The sequence below is a fragment of the Saccostrea echinata genome, unplaced genomic scaffold, assembly GCF_033153115.1.
Source record: "Saccostrea echinata isolate AGI-Se365-2 ecotype Australia unplaced genomic scaffold, CSIRO_AGI_Sech_v1 ptg000009l, whole genome shotgun sequence".
NCBI classification, from domain to species: Eukaryota; Metazoa; Mollusca; class Bivalvia; order Ostreida; family Ostreidae; genus Saccostrea; species Saccostrea echinata.
In genome coordinates this window covers 10,647,501-10,670,826 of record NW_026889758.1, presented here as the reverse complement: position 1 = coordinate 10,670,826, position 23,326 = coordinate 10,647,501, and the positions used below count along the sequence as shown (strand labels likewise).

General features: G+C 34.6%; 1 protein-coding gene across 1 annotated transcript in view; it reads right to left on the bottom strand.

Moving 5' to 3' along the window:
* Positions 1–23,326, bottom strand: part of LOC133181757 (focadhesin-like) — a 175,931-nt gene that overhangs the window by 94,151 nt on the left and 58,454 nt on the right. Inside the window, exons 12-22 of the mRNA XM_061316342.1 lie at positions 21,726–21,830; positions 20,048–20,274; positions 12,622–12,748; positions 12,324–12,382; positions 10,988–11,063; positions 9,514–9,648; positions 6,655–6,799; positions 3,777–3,965; positions 3,315–3,436; positions 2,842–2,934; positions 1,797–1,885 (exon numbers count right to left, since the gene is read on the bottom strand). Coding sequence (XP_061172326.1) covers positions 1,797–1,885; positions 2,842–2,934; positions 3,315–3,436; positions 3,777–3,965; positions 6,655–6,799; positions 9,514–9,648; positions 10,988–11,063; positions 12,324–12,382; positions 12,622–12,748; positions 20,048–20,274; positions 21,726–21,830 — 1,367 coding nt within the window. The remainder of the gene's footprint in view (positions 1–1,796; positions 1,886–2,841; positions 2,935–3,314; positions 3,437–3,776; positions 3,966–6,654; positions 6,800–9,513; positions 9,649–10,987; positions 11,064–12,323; positions 12,383–12,621; positions 12,749–20,047; positions 20,275–21,725; positions 21,831–23,326) is intronic.

Here is a 23,326-nt window from a genome sequence, read left to right as displayed (position 1 = left end):
AGTGAAAATTACATAAGAACTTGTTCTGTTGTTTCAGTGAAGTTGAGGAGGAATTACTTGAATTTTATGACAATGTTTTAGTGTGTTTATATTTTTAACGTTCATTAAAAAAATCACAAAAAAGATAAAAACACATCTGAATTGATAAAATTGAAAAAGGAAGGATTTTAATAATAAAACTGTCAATAATTTAGCATTAAATTATACAAAAAGATCATTATTAATTAATGAATACTTCTAAGCATGAATAGAAGTCTTTTCGTCACACAACTTGAATCTTTAAAAAAATGTGTTGCACTCCTGACCATGGAAATATGGATCTGAAGCACAGACAGATCCTGTAATTGATAAATCTATTTGATAAAAATGTTTTTTGTATCTTTTTTTTCCAAAATAAAAATCAGAAAATCATATAATGATAACAGTTTTTTCATGCTTGGGAGCAAAACATCAAATGTTGCACTCCTGACATTTTTGGGTATGCACATATACTTGACTCTCATTAATGCTGCTTGTGATTTATATAACATTTTTAAGTTTTAAAATGTATATCAGTTATTATTTTACACTTCCAAAATTCTTTTTTGTCTTAATTTTCTATCAGAATTTTACAATTGATGTTTTTTTGGCAACACTACATTTTTTCTGTTGCACTCCTGACATGGTATAACATTTTTTTAAACATCGGCCATGACCACAACCTGATTAAACAAAAGTTATGACAGTCCACATTTAATGCTCAATACTTTGAATATTATCAGGAAAGTCTTTATTTTCAACATGAAGCATTATTTTTTATTTCACAGATCTCCAAAAAATATTGAAATTTCAAAATGTCACAAAAAGGTGTTGCACTCCTGACAATTTTAGCATCATTTTTGGGCATAACTTTTTTGTTAATTGAGATATCAATGAGATATTTGGCAGGTATTTAAACACTATCTAAAGACATATGCCGAGACATAGAAATCTATTTTCATTGCCTGTATTTTTAGTGTGGGTTGATAAATATGCGTTTGGTCATTTTTTTTGAATTCACCCTGTTGTCTTTAGTCTTGGAACTGTTCATTTTGATAGGAAACTGTGCTCCTGTTTAGAATCACATCTCAAAATATAAAGACTTCCCAGAAATTACTGTTCATTTTGCATTATTCACTGACATGGAGTGATAATAGTGATAATAGTGAAAATGATACACAAACAGGCAGAATATGTCATGGTCAGATTAAAAGAATTTTTTTTTTTTGGATTGAGTCTGAAAGTTACTTAAAGAATACACAGTAACACTTGGTTATAAGGAAGTCATAGACGAATTTCACATTCATAAGAGTTATCTGCCGTGCTCGGCATAATGCTCATTTTTCTCACTGTAACCTTTGTAACTTACCCGTAAATATTTTCAACCATTAAACGCTATCGGACAAGATTGATCCATTCCTGTATTGCCATACTATAGGGCAACATAAAAAAACATAACAAACATATTCATACAGATTTCATTTTAAGACATTGACCCATGAAGTTGGTAATGGTATAGAAGAAAACAGTGTCTTATGCCGGTTGACCCCAGATTGACCCTGCAAAGGGAAATAACTTTTGTAACTGAGAAAGTCGTCTATTGGGACCTCGATTTTTGCTTCCTTATATCCGAGAGTCTTAATGTATATACATATATCTGTATAACAGACATTAACTTGCAGTGTCTTCTGTGGGATTCATAAAAAATTCCTTATAACTGAAGGCTTCTTTATAAGTGAGTTCTTTATAACTGAGTTTTATTGTACTTTCACATTTACCAGAGCCATGCTACTTTCTGTTTCTCCCTAGCCTCTTCCTCTCCAATGTGTTCCTTTTTCAGTTGAAGGTCAATCTCTGCCTTACGTCCCTATCAAAATAAAACAGACTAAAATGAAACATTCAACTCCTATAACACAGCAAGATATGTGCACTGCAAAATAGAGTCAGTGATCAAAGAATTCAAAGTTTAAACTCTGAATGTTAACAACAAAGTAACACTGAAAATCAATATCATCAGATCTATTACTGACTTTTACCATTATGACCAAATAATCAAAATGTTTTCCCTTTGGATATCCAGTGACCCATACCAACGTATGCATGTAAGGAAGCACTCAGATATGCCAGTTACTATACTCCCCCTGCATTTTATTTGCATGAGAGTAACAGACTCTCAAGAGAAACTTTTTCTGTAATTTCAATTTACAGTCACTAGGTAATACAGATCAGGAAACATAACAGACATAGAAATAATGCTTTCAGAATCAATCTGGTGTCAAGATTACAGAACATAGTAGTGTAAACATTAAGTACAGTCAAACCTTGTTATCTTGAACTCATTGGGACCGAGAAAATGCTTTGAGATATCCAAGTATTCCAGATATTAAGGGTAAAAGATTTCAAGAATACACAGTTTGGAATTTAAAATCACTTGGATATATCCCTGGTAATCGAGATATCAGTGTTTGAGATACTGAATTAAACATTAATATATTAAGTTACCAAAATGAACATAATGCTACAATCCTCTAAAGCAGAAACAAATTTAGAGGGCTCACTTTATGTTTCCAATGTTCAAAAAATGATTATTATTCAATTGTCAGTTTTATTTCATTCTCATCTAAATAAATAAAATACAGGGCTGCAATCCAGATTGCAGCAGCCTAATTAGCCACAGGTCATATATCAAATTCCCTTGAATGGACCAAACAACAAGCTGCTAGGTGTCAAATTTTGGGAACAAATATCTCAGTAATAGTTAACTATCAGAACAAATTAAATTTAAATACTAAAACAGAATCTAATCAGTGGCTATTTGCATACCTCAACAGCTGATGTGAACAGCCGGTCTATAAAGGCCACCCAGGCCTGGGGAAGCTGCATCATCTGCTGCCAATTTGAGGGTTGGATTGTCACCTGAACACAGAAGAGACAAACAAGTTACTATCAAGTAGTGCCCTCAAAATAAGCAGTTAATCAATGATTAATTTTTTTGTGGAAAATTTCATTTACTAATCCAAAATGTACTTTTCTGCCTTCATTCTTTGAAATTAGAGATTAGCACCATATGAAGTTTAATAAGACATATTTATATATTTATAAGACATTTAGAGCATACAGCTATAATTTTGCCTAAATTCCTTTTCATTGTTAATATATAAAATTTTTCTTTTTTTGCTCCATTTCAAATTTACCATTTTCAATAAATATTTCTGTAATATTAAATTCAAATTGAAGCAAAACAGAGACTGATTTGGTTATTAACAGTAAAAGGAATGGGTAAGAAATCCTGACACCTCATGAAGCAGGGTAGTGAACATGTGCTGGAAGTTTTTGCTGTGGGTAATGGTGTAGTGCTTTCTGGGACGACCATCTCTTGCCACTTCTATAGGAGGATCATAACTAAACAAAACTCCAGCTATAGACAAAAAAATAAATAAAACACATTCAGAGTTAACATTCTTAGTATGGACTACTAAGCATACTTTGCATCTTCCTACATAAGTATAGAATAGTCTGAGGATTTTCTTTTTTGACTATTAATTAAAGGTCAAGGTCAAAGTCATAATTCATTTTACTTTGACTTCCTTGAAAATTTCTAAATGCAGTCAAAAATAAATTATCCAAGAGAGTGCTATTTATTTGAGTTGCATCAACTTACTATTTATTTTGCTAACAAATGACTTGCATACTTCAGCTATTGAAGTCATACAACACAGCAAATTCTCCTCTTTAGTTTTTCTGTTTAATATTAGTACCTGCCAGACCAGGTCTTAGTCCAGGCTGTTTACATGTGTCATACTGTTGTTGTAGAAATGCTGGTATGGAATCCATCATCTTACTGCGAGTGGAAGTCATGCCTAGCCGCCGTGCAGAGCCATGATACACACCCCGACCAAGGTTCTTAACCTCTGAACCCACATGTTCACACAAGAATTCCCTATATCCTACACCAAAAAAAGTAATGCTTTAATCAAATAGTCAAACATATGGTGTTTGTCTTCACGAAAATGATAAACTACATACCGGGGTACATGCAATTACATACAGATTACCTTCTCACACCTATATGTACATATTACTTTCATACACTTATATACCTTCATGTACTTATGTACAGATGACCTTCACATACCTATGTACTGATTACTTTCACATATCTATGTACACATACCTTCGCACATCTATATACAGATGACCTTTACATACCTTTGTACAGATGACCTTCACACATCTAAATACAGATGACCTTCACATATCTATATATAGATAACTTTCACACTTCTCTGTACTGATTACCTTTATATATCATGTACAATTAACCTTCATTAACTTATATACAGATCACTTTCATACACCTATGTAGATTTTCTTCATATGCTTATGTATAGATTATCTTTTTATATCTATGGACAGATTCTCTCACACATCTATGTACATATTACCATCATATACCCATGTTCAGATTATGGACAGATTACCTTCATATACCATGTAGATTACCTTAATACACCTTTTTTCAGAAGACTTGCACAAACCTATCCACATCTGTACAGATAACCTTAAAATACCTACATACAGATTTCCTTCTTATACCTATATGTACAGATTACCTTCTTATACCTATGTACAGATTACCTCTTATATCTATGTACAGATTACCTCTTATACCTATGTACAGATTACCTTCTTATACCTATGTACAGATTTCCTTCTTATACCTATGTACAGATTTCCTTCTTATACCTATGTACAGATTTCCTTCTTATATCTATGTACAGATTACCTTCTTATACCTATGTACAGATTACCTTCTTATATCTATGTACAGATTACCTTCTTATCATCTTTGCTAGCCAAGGGTTTCTGATACGCTACTCTCCTCATAAACCCTTGGCATACGGTGCTGACAAAAGACGGGATTGTTTTTGTCACGTGATCACGATTCTTACCAGGTATGCACAGATTGCATCATCGACAGAAATAAAAAGCGTATTTAAAAAAATTAATGTTTTTAAAGAATAATTAACAAGAAGGTATTGAGTTATGTTAATTTGTTATTTAAACATGTTAAAATGCAAATCTACATCTTCAGTATTGATTCTTAATCACATATTCTGCATGTAGCTTTAGATATTGGATGACACCATATAGCTTATTCATAGAATGGCATGTTATCTTATTTATTTATTTCATTCCCGATATTAAAGAGTCAAGATATATCCCGAACGCAAATATCGTCATTTACAAAAATCAATTGCTGATTGGTTGAACGATGTCGATCAACTCCTATCACAACTTGAGAAAAAAATCCCAACTTTTTTTAACACCATATGCCAAGGGCTTATGAGGGCTTACGTTTTTCAATCTCGCAATTGCTTAGCTATGACGTCTCAACCGCTCAACTATGACCTCACAGCCTAAGACACTGTGTTACGAAAAGACAGAGGCAAAGGAAAAATCTAAGAAAATGTAATAAACAGAAAATTCAATGTTTTGCAGATGAATATGGAATTTATTTCACTTGTGAGACAAGATTTTTTTATATTTTCACTAGTGCTTTGCACTCGTGAAAATATCAAAAAAATCCTGTCCCACTCGTGAAATAAATTCCATATTCATCTACGAAACATTGAATACCCTCTATATACCTATGTAAAGATTTCCTTCTTATATCTATGTACAGATTTCCTTCTTATATCTATGTACAGATTTCCTTCTTATATCTATGTAAAGATTTCCTTCTTATACCTATGTACAGATTTTCTTCTTATATCTATGTACAGATTTCCTTCTTATATCTATGTACAGATTTCCTTCTTATATCTATGTACAGATTTCCTTCTTATATCTATGTAAAGATTTCCTTCTTATACCTATGTACAGATTTTCTTCTTATATCTATGTACAGATTTCCTTCTTATATCTATGTACAGATTTCCTTCTTATATCTATGTAAAGATTTCCTTCTTATACCTATGTACAGATTTTCTTCTTATATCTATGTACAGATTTCCTTCTTATACCTATGTACAGATTTCCTTCTTATATCTATGTAAAGATTTCCTTCTTATACCTATGTACAGATTTTCTTCTTATATCTATGTACAGATTTCCTTCTTATATCTATGTACAGATTTCCTTCTTATATCTATGTAAAGATTTCCTTCTTATACCTATGTACAGATTTTCTTCTTATATCTATGTACAGATTTCCTTCTTATACCTATGTACAGATTTCCTTCTTATATCTATGTAAAGATTTCCTTCTTATACCTATGTACAGATTTTCTTCTTATATCTATGTACAGATTTCCTTCTTATATCTATGTACAGATTTCCTTCTTATATCTATGTAAAGATTTCCTTCTTATACCTATGTACAGATTTTCTTCTTATACCTATGTACAGATTTCCTTCTTATATCTATGTACAGATTTCCTTCTTATATCTATGTAAAGATTTCCTTCTTATACCTATGTACAGATTACCTTCTTATACCTATGTACAGATTTTCTTCAAACACCAATGTAAAGATTATGTAAATATTCAACTTGTGAGACCACCTTTACATACCTTTGATTTGAGTACTTTTGACATTATACAAGTACCATTATACAACCATGCTAAGATTACCTTCATACACCTCTGGTGAGATTATTGCCAACATTCGTGTGTAGCAGATGCCGGGGACCTCCTTGACAACATCCTCTACAGTCAAGTCTGGGTTATCTCCCCTGTCAATGATGGCCTGTGCCTGCTTAACAATGTCCTCTTTTACCTGTCAGAAAGGAGAATGGCAAATAGCAAGGAACGGTAGAAGTATTGAGTCTTTATCAACATTACAATTGTTATCTGTGTACAACACAGTGCCTCACTAGTTGTTACCATTTAGTTGATCTTTGCTTTTTTAGGAAATTACTGACCTTGAATTAATACATCCAGAAAAAAATAAAGTATACTGACTATATAAAAGCATTGAGCATTATCACATGGAATTTTCCTCTCAAAGTTAAATATCGTGGTCAGGTGAGGACAAAGAGAAGACTAATCAAAATATATAAAACCTTATCTAATCTTCAATGCTACAGTAAAATTTGGTGGAATCTAAATTACAATTGTTTTTTTTTTTTAATTTTTTTCAAATGAAAGCATTTTGAAATGAACAGTATAAAAGTTTGATCATACAAAATTAAGCTATGTTAATAAACAATATTTTTTTTTAGTTAAATGTCTTTACTTATAATAAGAATAGAGTTAAATGACCATCAGCTGAGTCCTAACCCAAATTCACCTGAAATTCTTATTAATGAAGCTATTCTCTCACGTGGTCATTATCTGTACAAGCACTGGATACTGCATATTTAGCTATGAATGTAGGTAAGAGGATGAAGGATAATTCTATACCTTAGAAAACTTCAAATGTTTTTGCACTTGATATGTCCATATCTCAGGTATCATGAATATTTTAAAGTGAGTCTGAGGTCCCAACCACTTTTTCTTTATGTATTTTAACCATGATATCTCAAATCCTTGGATATATATATAAATTATATATATCCACAAGTATTTTGGTTTTTTGGTTACATAAAGTTCAAGATATCAAGATATGACTGTCTCTGTCAAGCTTCATGTAGTGATGGGCCTATATTGTAAATGTTACCTTGTCTGGGATGTGGGCCTTTATTGTAATTGTTACCTTGTCTGGGATGTGGGCCTTTATTGTAAATGTTACCTTGTGAGGGATGTGGGCCTTTACTGTAAATGTTACCCTGTCTGGGATGTGGGCCTTTATTGTAAATGTTACCTTGTCTGGGATGTGGGCCTTTATTGTAAATGTTACCTTGTCTGTGATGTGGGCCTTTATTGTAAATGTTACCCTGTCTGTGATGTGGACCTTTATTGTAAATGTTACCCTGTCTGGGATGTGGGCCTTTATTGTAAATGTTACCCTGTCTGGGATGTGGGCCTTTATTGTAAATGTTACCCTGTCTGTGATGTGGGCCTTTATTGTAAATGTTACCCTGTCTGTGATGTGGGCCTTTATTGTAAATGTTACCCTGTCTGTGATGTGGGCCTTTATTTTAAATGTTACCCTGTCTGGGATGTGGGCCTTTATTGTAAATGTTACCCTGTCTGGGATGTGGGCCTTTATTGTAAATGTTACCTGGTCTAGGATGTGGGCCTTTATTGTAAATGTTACCTTGTCTGGGATGTGGGCCTTTATTGTAAATGTTACCTTGTCTGGGATGTGGGCCTTTATTGTAAATGTTACCTTGTCTGGGATGTGGGCCTTTATTGTAAATGTTACCTTGTCTGGGATGTGGGCCTTTATTGTAAATGTTACCTTGTCTGGGATGTGAGCCTTTATTGGAAATGTTACCTTGTCTGGGATGTGGGCCTTTATTGTAAATGTTACCTTGTCTGGGATGTGGGCCTTTATTGTAATTGTTACCTTGTCTGGGATGTGGGCCTTTATTGTAAATGTTACCTTGTGAGGGATGTGGGCCTTTACTGTAAATGTTACCCTGTCTGGGATGTGGGCCTTTATTGTAAATGTTACCTTGTCTGGGATGTGGGCCTTTATTGTAAATGTTACCTTGTCTGGGATGTGGGCCTTTATTGTAAATGTTACCTTGTCTCAGATGTGGGCCTTTACTGTAAATGTTACCTTGTGAGGGATGTGGGCCTTTATTGTAAATGTTACCTTGTGAGGGATGTGGGCCTTTATTGTAAATGTTACATTGTCTGGGATGTGGGCCTTTATTGTAAATGTTACCTGGTCTAGGATGTGGGCCTTTATTGTAAATGTTACCTTGTCTGGGATGTGGGCCTTTATTGTAAATGTTACCTTGTCTGGGATGTGGGCCTTTATTGTAAATGTTACCTTGTCTGGGATGTGGGCCTTTATTGTAAATGTTACCTTGTCTGGGATGTGGGCCTTTATTGTAAATGTTACCTTGTCTGGGATGTGAGCCTTTATTGGAAATGTTACCTTGTCTGGGATGTGGGCCTTTATTGTAAATGTTACCTTGTCTCAGATGTGGGCCTTTACTGTAAATGTTACCTTGTGAGGGATGTGGGCCTTTATTGTAAATGTTACCTTGTCTAGGGTGTGGGCCTTTATTGTAAATGTTACCTTGTCTGGGATGTGGGCCTTATTGGAAATGTTACCTTGTCTGGGATGTGGGCCTTATTGGAAATGTTACCTTGTCTGGGATGTGGGCCTTATTGGAAATGTTACCTTGTCTGGGATGTGGGCCTTTATTGGAAATGTTACCTTGTCTGGGATGTGGGCCTTATTGGAGATGTTACCTTGTCTGGGATGTGGGCCTTTATTGGAAATGTTACCTTGTCTAGGATGTGAGCCTTTATTGTAAATGTTACCTTGTCTGGGATGTTGGCCTTTATTGTAAATGTTACCTTGTCTGGGATGTGAGCCTATATTGTAAATGTTACCTTGTCAGCAATGTAGGCCTTTATTGTAAATGTTACCTTGTCTGGGATGTGAGCAAGGCTAAAACATCTGATGTCAAACTGTGATAAGGCTTTGAGGGCAGATCTGCTAACATCAGGGTCACTTCCATGCACAAAAAGCCAGAGGGCAGATACAGCATACTGATGGAACCTCTACAAGATAGACAAGGGGCCCATGGGCTACATCGCTCACCTGAGCACATTAGCTAGGAAAAGGCAGAGATCAGTTCAGAATTGAAAATGGGGGGGGGGGGGGCAAATTCATTTTGAACAACTTTGAATCTACACTACCTGAGGATAATTCTGTATTGATATGACTAATAATGGCTTCGCTGTTCTTTAGAAGAGGATTTTTAATATTTCCTATATATTCCTATGGTAAACTTTGACCCCCTGTTGTGGCCTTGCTCTACCCCCAGGGGTCATGATTTGAACAAATTTGAATCTACACTACCAGAGGATACTTCTATGATGATATGACTAATCATGATTTTGCTGTTCTAGAGAAGAAAATTTTAAAAGACATATATCCTATATATACATTCTATATATTCATATGTAAAACTTTGACCCCTCTTGTGGCCCCACCCTACCCCCGGGGGTTATGATATGAACAAACTTGAATCCTAAGTATGTAATGAAACTTTTACATAAGATTCATTGGTTCTTGCCTGGTGGTTCTTGAGGAGAAGATTTTAAAGCCAATAAAATTTTCACGAATTCTTAATTATCTCCCCTTGAAAGAGAGTGGGCCCTTTCTGTGAATAAACTTAAAGCCCCTTCACCCAAGGATGCTTTGTGGCAAGTTTGGTTGAAATTGGCCCAGTGTTTCTTGAGAAGAAGTTGAAAATGTGAAGTTTACAGACAACGGACGACAGACGGACACTGGACACTCTTTGGTCAGAAAAGCTGAAGGCTCAGGTGAGCTAAAAATGAAGTGACCATCAATATTTTTTTGGATAAGCTTATATCAATTATGTTAACTGTTTTGCTATATAGAGAATTAAGAGATGATTTTTACTGAATATACCATTATGATTTATTACAAAGTCACTGAAATTGAAAAAATAAGAGTGCTACAGTGCAGAGAATAGTGAATGATTTACGTGTAACACACTTGATTCAAAAGTAAGAATACAAATGTTGTATGAAATAAAAGAGAAATTAAAGTGCATGAATATCTAAAAGTTAAAAAAAAATTGCAACCTAGTGCTGTGAAAGCAAAATTACAGTTCAGTTTTCACAGAATCTCTAAACCATCTTTTGAATTAAGTTAGCATTCTTAAATTTTTTTTTTCTGTACTTATGCAAATTTTTTGATTGAAGAAATGTTCTTATTTGATCTGAATGTTTGAATGATTGCTGTCATCATTAGTCTTACAGACATTAAAGTTTACACTTGATTAATATTCTAATTTCTTGTTTCTATACGGCTTTTTCATTTTTCTTTGTTTCCTCTGTTGCACTGAATTTCTTTTTCCAATACCCATACCTCAAATTCCTCGGTCTTCACTTCCAGTTCTGGTAGTAAAGAGAAAAGCTTGCAGATTCTCTCCTGAACTATTGATCTATTTAGAAAAGAAGGGAAAAAAATTCAATGTAAAAGCATGGCCGTGTATTATAATGCTTAGCACATAGACTAATCCTCTATCAAGGCCTCTACAGTAGATAAGGTGTCTTATAAAAGACCAGACAAACAGATGAGCAGTGGATAATGACTTAATGAGCCAAACCATTCATTTAAATCTGACTAATCAATACCTTATTCAGGAAATGATCAGGGTTTTCATTCATCAATGTCCAATTTGTAGTTGGAACTATAGTTTCCCCACAGCATGACAAATGATAATGAAAAATTATAAATGTATTGCCTAAATCCAGACACAAAATAACCTATTATGGTTGAAATCAAAGACTTTTTTCACAAATATATATACGGGTTGTAAATGCAATCTACCGTATATACTCGCCTATAAGTCGGTCCGCCTATAAATTGGTTGTATTTTTTAAGCTCAAATCAGAGGGTTTGACCTTCTAAAATACCAATCTTTTTATAACTCGCGTATAAGTCAGATAAAGAGTTATGGACCAAAGTTTAACTCCCAAAAAACCGACTTATAGGCGAGTATATACGGTACATATATTGTGTGTCTGTTGTCAAATTAAGTCAGTCAAAATCTTGAAATTTTTCCACACCAAACTTCAGGTGTGTGGTACAGTGGCTTGTTAAAAATTTCTTCAAATAGAAAATACTTCTTAGCCTTGAAATATGCAAGTGTTAAAATGCAGCAATATAGAAAAAGCTTGTAAAAATAGAGCTGATTTCCTAAATTGGGCTATACAGCAGAGATTTCAAATTTTAATATGTTTACAAAAACTATTATGATGCTAATTTACAAAAGTATATTTCTTTCATGAGTGTTTATTTTTACTCAATAAATAATTCAACAAAGAGTATAATAAATATTTCAACTGAGAGTATAAAAAATAAACAATTATTGAGAAAAAATCCTCAAAAGATTTGATTTCCATACATTTCAATATTTTGCTTCTGTGGCCCAGAATAATGCCTTTTATGATCCCGTCTTATTTCACTATATCCACTGGAAGGAAACATGATCCTTCATTCGAGCTAATTAGAATTTCCTTAGAAAAGCTGCTTTGAGATGAGTTTGATTGAAATTTGACAATTGGTTCCAGAGAATTTGCTGCACTCATGAAATGTTATTATTTATTGCTAGACAACAGATGCTAGGTTACACCACAGTGAATGACAATTTAATCTGAAAAGTTGACTTGAGTCTTTCACTCAGGTGAGCTAGAAATACCTTGGATCATGAGTAAGTTTCTCTCCTAAAACTGACCATGCTGAAAGGATATCAATAACCTGAAAAGAAATAACATCATAAATACATTGATCGTTTTTTGTTATATCATTTTGTTTATGGTTGTTGTTGGTTCTTTTTTTTTAAATAAAATTTTTTCTACTGATAATGAGAAATATTTTGGTATTATCATTTTTAAAACCATACTTACAAAACACTTACTCATTAAATAAAGAAATCCTGCATTTGCACTGTCTTCTGAACTCCAGTACAATAATACTATGTTAATGAAATAACTTACTTCATCTTTACATAAGTAGTAAAGCCCCTCTAAGGCAAGGGAGGCAACTGGAGAATCCACTTCCTGTATGGAGTTTTCCAATAATTCAGACAAGGGAGACAACATATCACTGCCATGCTGTTCTCCTCTGAAATAAAATGCACATATATACCTAATATTCTGTGGTCTGAATTTAGGGCAAAATAGACCCCAATAATTTTTATGTCTGAAAAGTTTTCATAGTTTTATTTGTAGGTGGTATTTTACCCATACAGAAATTGATAGAATTAACATCCCATTAAATTTGTAACAGTCTATACCTTCACTTTATAGTTGGAAATAACTTCTCTAGTTAATTTGCATATTAATTACATATTTACTGTGAATGAAGACATGAAACAACTTGGAATTTGTTACCTTCAATCGGAATGTATCATATCGAAAATTGTATATGTATTGTATTGTGGATAGATTAAAGTAATTTAATATTCATTAATCAAATCTGAAGTGACGCCATTTTGTTTTGCTATTTTTGTTGTTTGTTTACTTCCGATCAGTAGTGCCCCCTAGGGGTAAGCCCCAGTCCTATTTGGTTTCCTGGGTTGCAATAGCGCCCCCTGGAAAAACAAGTTGCACCAGCCAATCAAATCTTGTTTTTTACATCCTTAAGCCAATGAAATTAACGCTGGACGGTCTTTTAAATTCTGACCAATGAGAATGCTGTATTTTCATAAGATTAGGAAAGACCTACCACTTAAGCGTCACTTTCAAAAAAAATTTCGTTGCACAAAGACCTCATCAAAATTTTTCAGCCATTTGTCGCGTATTTTTTATATGTAAACTATACCAACTAACCTTATACCCATGTTGTAATGTAAATTGGAAATCGAAAGTGAAACTGGTGACATGTTTCAACGGCGTGAACGCCCTTTGAACTTACTGTGCCATTTATAGACTGGAAAAAACGTTGACTCTCTAATTCAAAATGGCGGATTACCAACATCTTCGAGTGTTCTTTGACATTCCCGATTGGTATGTGATATACAGTGACGAGGCTAAACGTTTTGACTCTTACATTGTTAAGTGCAACGGAGCCAGAGACCAAGTGTTATTTTATATCAGAGACCAAAGGTTTCTCAGAGTTTTCAAAATAATGCGGCCCCCAAAATCCACTCAAACTCTCAACCTTACACCCCTAGGGCATCGCACAATGCGCAAGGGGTAGAAATCTGTAAACGATTTAATGTTAGGAAAGGCTGTTCTGTGATGCGATGTCGCTTTGACCACACCTGCTCTGTGCCAGGTTGTGGTCAGACACATCCTGCCTATGACCATATCTCAGTCACAAAACCAAAAAACCAATAGACACAAAACCTTGCAATGGCTTGAATTTTGCAGCCTGGGAGGAAGAATTAACAAATGACTTTGATAAAACTTTTATTTTAAATGGAATTAAAAATGGCTTTGATATAATAGACCCTTCGCTTTCACCTAAACCCATAGAGCTTGACAACCATTTCTCGGCATCTGAAACAAATGATCTTTATGAAAAAGCTACCTTACAAATTTTGCAAGAAATTGAATTTCACAATTTGGGTAAAGGGTTCATTGTTCATTTATATAATGAAAGCTTTTACTTCTTTGATGTCCAGCAGTAAAGAAGATGTTCTTATATAAAATGCATTTAAAAAAAAAAAAAAAGAATTAGGGAATTACATCCACGCCCCTACGCCACCAACAATTGTAAGCCCCCTAGGGGTTATCCCAAAATCTGACAATGGGGTGCGTTTAATTCAAGACTGCAGCAGACCTAAGGGTTTGGCTGTCACTGACTATGTTACAGAGCTAGAAAAACAAAAATATCAATCAGTTGATGATGCCTGTAAACCAATTGAAAAGGGTTCTTTTATGGCTAAGGTAGACTTGAAGTCGGCTTATCACTCTGTCCCTATTAGTCAACAAAGCATGAAAGTAACAGGCCTAAAATGGAAAATTAACAACCAGATTCAATATTTTTATGATTCTAAGTTACCTTTTGGCTCTAGGGTGGCGCCCAGCATTTTTCATAGGCTATCCCAGGCTGTAAGACACATGATGTCAAGGCGGGGTTTTGTAGTTGTTGTTTATTTGGATGATTTTTTAATTTGTGAAAAATCCAGAGATAGATGTGCAAATTAGGCAATGAGGGTCCTCATTGCTCTTCTTAGAAAGTTGGGTTTCTCATTTAATTGGCAAAAAGTTGTGGACCCAAGCCAGGTCTTAGTTTTCTTAGGCATTGAAATAGACACTGTTAATTTAGAACTTAGATTGCCTAACGATAAATTAGTGCAATTAAAAGAAGAATTAGCATCATTTTTGCGCTGTAGACCTGCCTCTAAGCGCCAACTACAATCACTAATGGGAAAATTGAACTGGGCCGCTGCTGTGGTCTGTGGTGGGAGAGTGTTCCTCCTTCGAATAATTAATGCTTTTTCCCCACTCAAGCAGAAATCGCATAAAACCATTCTTATACCTGCCGTGAGGGCAGACATTGAATGGTGGCATACCTTTATGGCCTCATTTAATGGTCGCTTTTTGATGCTCCACAAAAGCCCCATCACCACTGTCCACACTGATGCATGTGTGGAAAGGGGGGCAGGCTCTTGGTTACAGGATTGGTTCTATTGCAATTGGCAGATGGATTGCCCATCTGCAACAAACAGGCTTATAAACGAAAAAGAAACATTGGCTATCGTGCTCACAGCACTACGCTGGTCCAAGTTGTGGACAAACCACAATGTGTGGTTCTTTTGTGACAATTCAGCTACAGTAGCATGTATAAATAAGGGGTCATCAAAAAACAAAATTCTCATGAACTATATCAGAGTACTTTTCTGGCTGTCTGCAAAAAATAACTTAAAATCAGTGCTAAACACATACCCGGCAAAGCAAATGTGAAAGCAGACCAATTATCAAGTTTGCATGAACAACAATCCTTTTTCAAAATATTTACACAAGACAACTTTCCCAATGCCTCTTATGGTCACATATCTAAGGCTACATCTGCTCTTCTTTTCAGAAGACATGCTCCAAGACACCAGAGCCAATTTAGATGCCACAGTGGCTAAGTTCAGGAAAAGCGCTCTTGCTGAGTCAACTAAAAGGACTTACCGAACTTATTTAGTAGCCTACATGAAATTTTGTACCCTGATGCACATTTCTTTAGTGCCCATATCGCCACAAAGCTCATAAACATGTGATATAAATGCTAATTATCAAAACCCTGCCTCTGAAAGTCAAAAAGACACAAGTTAAACCATCCGTCTGGAGTATTTTTGCAAAGTAGGTCAATGTTCAAGTGGACTGTAAGCGTTGGCATTTTTCATAATGTTTTATGGCAAACAGTACACATGCTAAATAGCATAAACTTGCATGTTACATGTCAAAATTATGTTGTTTATCTGCACAATGAACTATTTTAAAAGTAGGTCAAAGGTCAAGTACAAAAGTCACAAGGTTGTGAACCACGGTATTAAGTGCTAAGCAATGTATGTTCAAAACCTCTTACAGTTCTCAGGATAAAGGGTGTGACAGATGGACAGCTAGACAGCTGGAAGGAAGGATGGACAGACACAGATACCAGGTAAAGTGATCCCTACGCATCCTTCTGCTTTGCAGGCGACACAAAAACATGACTTCCCAACCCTCAAAGCTAAAACAAATAATGAAATTGAAATTATTAGAAATAATGCTTTATCGACAATCCCCTAGATTGGAGACTAGACAGGGATTTCAGTCTGTGTTTACACAAATTCTCAGTCTTATATTTGCAAAGGAGATCAAAGGTCAAGGTCAGATGGACTGTCATGCTAATATTTTTTTCATAATATCTTATGGATATCAGTGCACATGATAAATAGCACAGATTCACCTCTTAAATGTCAAAACAAAATGTATATACGCTCTACGAACTATTTTGAAAAGTAGGTCAAAGATCAAGTTCAAAGGTCACAATGTGGGTAACCCTGGTATTTTACAAAAGCCATAGTGCCAAACTATATATGTGCAAAATATTAAATCTATACCTAGCCTCTTTCCGTTCTCTAGATTATAAAGTGTGACAGACAGACAGAAGGACGGACAGACAGACAGATGCCGGGTAAAGTGATCCTTAAGTGTGGCTCTGCTCTGCAGGTGACACAAAATGAGTCAATTAATGTCATCAATATAAAGATATATACCAAAAACCAGCTTATTATCTACAAACACATCAGAATGACAAATTGATGGAGGGAAAGGGGTAACACTATTTGCTTCGACCATTTCATGGCGGAGGCTAAAAACAAGAGTAGACATTTTCAGAGAACAAATTCATAACAATGCATGACCAGTATACTGCACTTATGGCTCAAAGAAAATCAATGCTACCTGCTTAGTATTAGATGACATATCATTATAGGATTATACACACTATTATCTTCTTTCATTATTATGACCTCACACATAAACCTTTCCATGAAGGTGTTAATAACAGGGAAAATAATAATCACAAAAATAGCATATTCAGGGATCATGTGTAACATGCATGTACATGTGCTCCATAGCAATAGGTAGAAGTACATTACTTTTAAAAATATGCCATAGGGATTAAGCTTTAAAAATTCATTATTTTTTTAGAATTTTTAATCTTTCAAAAACAAGATGTATGCTAGCGTAATAGGATTTTATCAAGGCATAGCTGAAGACATTTCCTTGCTCACGTACTATCCGCAGACTAGTTCTGTCGGTGGCAAATTACCTAAATTTACTACTTAAATATCTTCACCCACGTACTAACACATGCTTGTAATTTGCATATGTTTGCCTACCCCCAAGGAGTCAGGATTTGAAGAAACTTAAATCTTCACTACCTGGTGATGCTTCCACATCGATATGAATAATCATAGCTTTGCTGTTCTTAATAAGAAGATTTTTATGCCCCCATATCGAAGATTCAGGGGTATATAGTTTTTGCCCTGTCCATCTGTTTGTCTGTTTATCTGTTTGTCCACAAAAACTTTAACATTGCTCATAACTTTTGATTGGTTGAAGCTATAGCTTTCATATTTCACATGTGTATTCCTTGTGACAAGACCTTTCTTTGGGACCATCATATTTGACCTTTTGACATCGACCTTGGAGTTTGACCCAGTTTTACAAAATTTTACCCAACTTTAACCTTGGTCATAACTTTTGAACAGTTGGAGCTAGGGCTTTCATTTTTTACATGTGTATTACTTGTGACAAGACCTGCTTTAAGATACCAACAACTTTGACCTTTGACCTAGACCTAGGAGTTTGACCTACTTTTGAAAAACTTTAACCTTAGCCATAACTTTTAAATGGTTGGAGCTAGGGCTTTCATACTTCATATATGTAATCCTTGTGACAAGACGTTCCTTTGGATACCAACAACTTTGACCGTTTGACCTTGGAGTTTGACCTACTTTTGGAAACTTCAACCTTGGCCATAATTTTTGAACAGTTGGTGCTAGGGCTTTCATTATTTCAGATGTGTATTACTTGTGACAAGACCTGCTTTAAGATACCAACAATTTTATCCCATTGACCTTGGAGATTGACCTACTTTTTGAAAACTTTATCCTTGGCCACTACTTTAGAGCAGTTGGTGCTAGGGCTTTCATACTTCACACATGTAGTCCTTGTGACAAGACCTTCCTCTGGATACCTGAACAAATTTGACCATTTAACCTTGACCTTGGAGTTTGACCTACTTCTGAAAGACTTTAACCTTAGCATATCTAACACGCTTCATGAAATATGCCGGCGTGAAGCATCGTAATTCATGTCCTCATGAATCTTCAAAATTTAAATTCATTTCTTAAATGAATTTGATTTTATGCACAAGATTAAGTGAAAGCAGTAAATGACACATAATTGGATACTATAGACAACCCCTTGTTTACATGTGACATTATTTTGTGTTTGAAATGTGTTTCCATATAATTTGAATTATTTACAAATTGTTCAAACTTTTAACCCTTAAATTTCATAATTTTATACACTGTCTATACCTGATTTTGTGGATTCAAAGATACCCGATTTCGGGGACTATTCATAATTTCACGGATAATACCGGATTTCAAGTATTCTCTCCAACCTGTTCAAGACCAGCTGCACTGTGTAATTCGTGAAGTAAACCATTAAGTGAAATGAATATACAGACGGATTCTGTTGAGACAACATTACACGCCAGAACAACTCATTTTTGAATATCAAGCTACATTGTATTATCAAAAGTAACAAATCTAGCGTTTTTAATAAAATCCCTCTGTGACCAGGAGTCATCAATATTTACAGTGCACAGATGTATATGACTGTCCTGTGCACTGAATTAAATTGTCTGTAATCACGGTGATAAAAGGACTGGGTCTTTATTGATATAGTGCTTAATATTTGACAAAGAAATTGGACTGAACAGCATGTCTAATCTTCTTCCCATGTGCCCTCGGCAATCCTGCTGCAAATGATGGGTCATAGCTTGCCCAGATTATAAGTGGCCAATAATGACATTTTCTGTCAAGGTCAAAACCCTGCTTCATCTTTTCTGATGTCACAGATCAAGATCGAGTCATTTACAATGGATAATAAAACATTTTTACTCGAGTTACTTTGTTCCGTTTCTTTGCAGAGAAATTAATTGAGACAAAAAATATTAAATTTCAATCATTTTCTCATTGTTTATGAAACCAAAACAGGAATCAGTGACTGCGTTAGAATTGACTAATTATATTGGTTTATAAGAAGTCAGTGATAATTCTTCCACATATTGGAGATCAAATTGAGAGTGTGATGGACCAGTTTTAAGCCTTTGGTCTATTAGTGGGGACTACAAAGGCTTTGCCCTTTTTCAAAGCTCCTCAAGGACACCAATTTTACACAATGTGATGACTGCAAGAGCAAATATGACAAAGTTTTTGTTCTTATGACAAAAGCCTCACAAGAATTTGTTTAAGGAAGGCAAAATGCAACACACTTGATGAAATTAACCTCTTCATTCAAAAGAAGCTTTAATGAAAGATTTGATACCCCTTCAGATAACTGAATGGATTTTAAGAATATTGCTAGCATTCCTTCCTTTGGCTTTTGGTATTGAGATCTGCATTGAAAAGACTTCCCCCCACCTCCTTTCTGGTAATTTGCATATAATGTGCATTTCTTCTTATTAAATCAGCATCTAAAAGGACTTTAAACATAATTCCAAAAAAAATCCTTAAAATATAAACAATTTAAATAACAATTATATTGCATCATATAGATACCATTCAAATAAGTACCAAGACGTACATGGTTTTTTTTTCTGAATCAGTATCTTTAGAAAATCTGATTTTTAGAACAAAATGTGAATACCACTGATTGGGTATTTATATTTTGTTTCCTTTTTTCTCAGTTACTAATGTATCATCACCTGAGGAGACAGACATCATGAATGGCTTTGGCTTTTGCCAGTTTCACTTCATCCACTCCTTCTTTGGTCAGTATGGCTTCAGCTGGCTCCGAGATGGCCTTCAGAAGGTAGGGGAAGCACCTGTCTTGAAGCTTCCAGAGGTCTGCCAGCAACTGTATTGACAGAGCCTTCAAACGAGGAGTGGATCCAAAAGTTTGTATGGTCCTTAAGACCAAAGGGATACAGAACTGTCAAAATAAAGCAGATTTATTTAAATTCACAAGTTCAACCTCAATACCAATAAAAAAAGGATAAAATAAGTACTACTGAAACAAAGCTTTAAGTTATCTTGTGCTGAGCTATGCTTGGAACAGCTTTCATGATGCAGAGTTTGAACTTGTCCCCTACATTACCTTGTGTTGAGCTACACTAGGAACAGATTTCATGATACCGAGTTTGTACTTACCTTGTGTTGAGCTAAACTAGGATACTGAGTTTGTACTTACCTTGTGTTGAGCTACACTAGAAATAATCCTCATGATACTGAGTTTGTACTTACCTTGTGTTGGGCTAAACTAGGATAGTGAGTTTGTACTTACCTTGTGTTGAGCTACACTAGAAATAATCTTCATGATAATGAGTTTGTACTTACCTTGTGTTGAGCAACATGAGAAATAATCTTCATGATACTGAGTTTGTACTTACCTTGTGTTGAGCTAAACTAGGATATTGAGTTTGTACTTGCCTTGTGTTGAGCTACACCAGAAATAATCCTCATGATACTGAGTTTGTACTTGCCTTGTGTTGAGCTACACCAGAAATAATCCTCATGATACTGAGTTTGTACTTACCTTGTGTTGAGCTACACTAGAAATAATCTTCATGATACTGAGTTTGTTCTTACCTTGTGTTGAGCTACACTAGAAATAATCTTCATGATACTGAGTTTGTACTTAAGTTGTGTTGAGCAACATGAGAAATAATCTTCATGATACTGAGTTTGTACTTACCTTGTGTTGAGCAACACTAGGAACAGATTTCATGATACTGAGTTTGTACTTACCTTGTGTTGAGCAACACTAGGAACAGATTTCATGATACTGAGTTTGTACTAACCTTGTGTTGAGCAACATGAGAAATAATCTTCATGATACTGAGTTTGTACTTACCTTGTGTTGAGCAACATGAGAAATAATCTTCATGATACTGAGTTTGTACTTACCTTGTGTTGAGCTACACTAGGAACAGATTTCATGATACTGAGTTTGTACTTACCTTGTGTTGAGCAACATGAGAAATAATCTTCATGATACTGAGTTTGTACTTACCTTGTGTTGAGCTACACTAGGAATAATCCTCATGATACTGAGTTTGTACTTACCTTGTGTTGAGCAACATGAGAAATAATCTTCATGATATTGAGTTTGTACTTGCCTTGCGTTGAGCTAAACTAGAAATAATCTTCATGATACTGAGTTTGTACCTACCTTGTGTTGAGCTACATGAGAAATAATCTTCATGATACTGAGTTTGTACTTACCTTGTGTTGAGCAACGTGAGAAATAATCTTCATGATACTGAGTTTGTACCTACCTTGTGTTGAGCTACAGTAGGAACAGATTTCATGATACTGAGTTTGTACTTACCTTGTGTTGAGCTACAGTAGGAACAGATTTCATGATACTGAGTTTGTATTTACCTTGTGTTGAGCTACACTAGGAACAGATTTCATGATACTGAGTTTGTACTCTGGTTGGATGCACTTGTTCAGCTGGTAGATGTATAGGGGTAAAAAGAAGCATGCCTAAATCATAAAAAATTATTTTGTTTAGTATTCTTCCAAATAAAATATTCTCCGAGGTCAACAAACTCTTATACAAAAGGATAATAATTATCAACTTAATATTGAGTAATGAATATTTCCTTGAATCAAGAAGTTCAACTTGCAAAGGTTGCTTGATACATTTAATGATTACAACATTTTAAAATATAATTGATGTTTTTGATGAATGTGATTGGTACACACTGTAATTGCCTTGTACGTAACAGGATGTGAGGGGTACCTAAGGGGTATGTCTATCTCCCAGGAAGTCTGCTGGAGGTGTTCACTACAACTGTGTAGTTTTATTTGTCAAGGAAGGAATTTTTAAAATGTATGATGCATTCACAGGACTGTATATCATTGAGGTAGTCAGCAAGATTCCAGTTCCCTAAGAGAAAGCCATTTGCCAGGTTTTCTGAATAGGTGTGTATCAGTTCATTAAACTGAGGCACCTTTTTGAAGGGAATAAGTCTTTTTACAGTGATCTTCAGGGAATTAGGAAAGAGATATACCCCCCCCCCTCCCCTATATTATAGATTTGAAGTTAGATATTGGCAATTTTTGTTTCTATGACATCACAAACTATTTGTATTTTGTATTAATTTTCATAAAGAGGACTAATGGAAAAAAATTGTTTAATTTTTACTATATAATTTATAGAGCACAAACGTGCTCCATAACAATATTCACATATTTCATTGGTTTTATTATTCTACACTTTATATCAAAACATTTACATCATTTTCCTTACATCATATCTAGCATATGAGGTCATGGCTGATGAAAATATTTAATGCTTTGAAGTCTGCAGATATCCTCCTGATGAAAATATTTAATGCTTTGAAGTCTGCAGATATCCTCCTGTTTTAGAACATAATTATATATTTCTCCATCAAAGTTTGATTTGGGGGGCAAATATTGGTCATAACAAATACAGTCCTTTATCAATTTATTTTTATATATATTGAACAAGAGGCCCAAGAGCCTTAACGGACACCTTAGTATAATACACACTGTTATGTAAAGGATCCATAAAAGTATGAAATACAACAAAAACTAATAGATAAAGATATACTGCCAAAATGCAATAGAAATACAATAATCAGGGATCCACGAAATAGTAAGACTAGTACTCTGTAACAAAACATATTTAGCAGAACTATTTACTTGCCTGTATTTACCAGTGCTGATACTCTCCATTTGTAACTATTATCATACAAGCTTAAACAAAACAATATTGCTTGAGCACATTACATTTCCTTCTCTTGGTCTTTGAAGAACACTAAATTTATAAAGATAAAGAATACTTGTCTCATTTTTATTTATCTATTTTTTACAAGCCTACCTGACCATTGAAAACTAAGAAAGTAATAATTGTACTATGCATTAAAAATTCTTGTATAGTTCTTTTATTCAATTTACTTATCAATTACATTACATGTATTTACACTGATAAATTATCATAAGACAATAGTAGG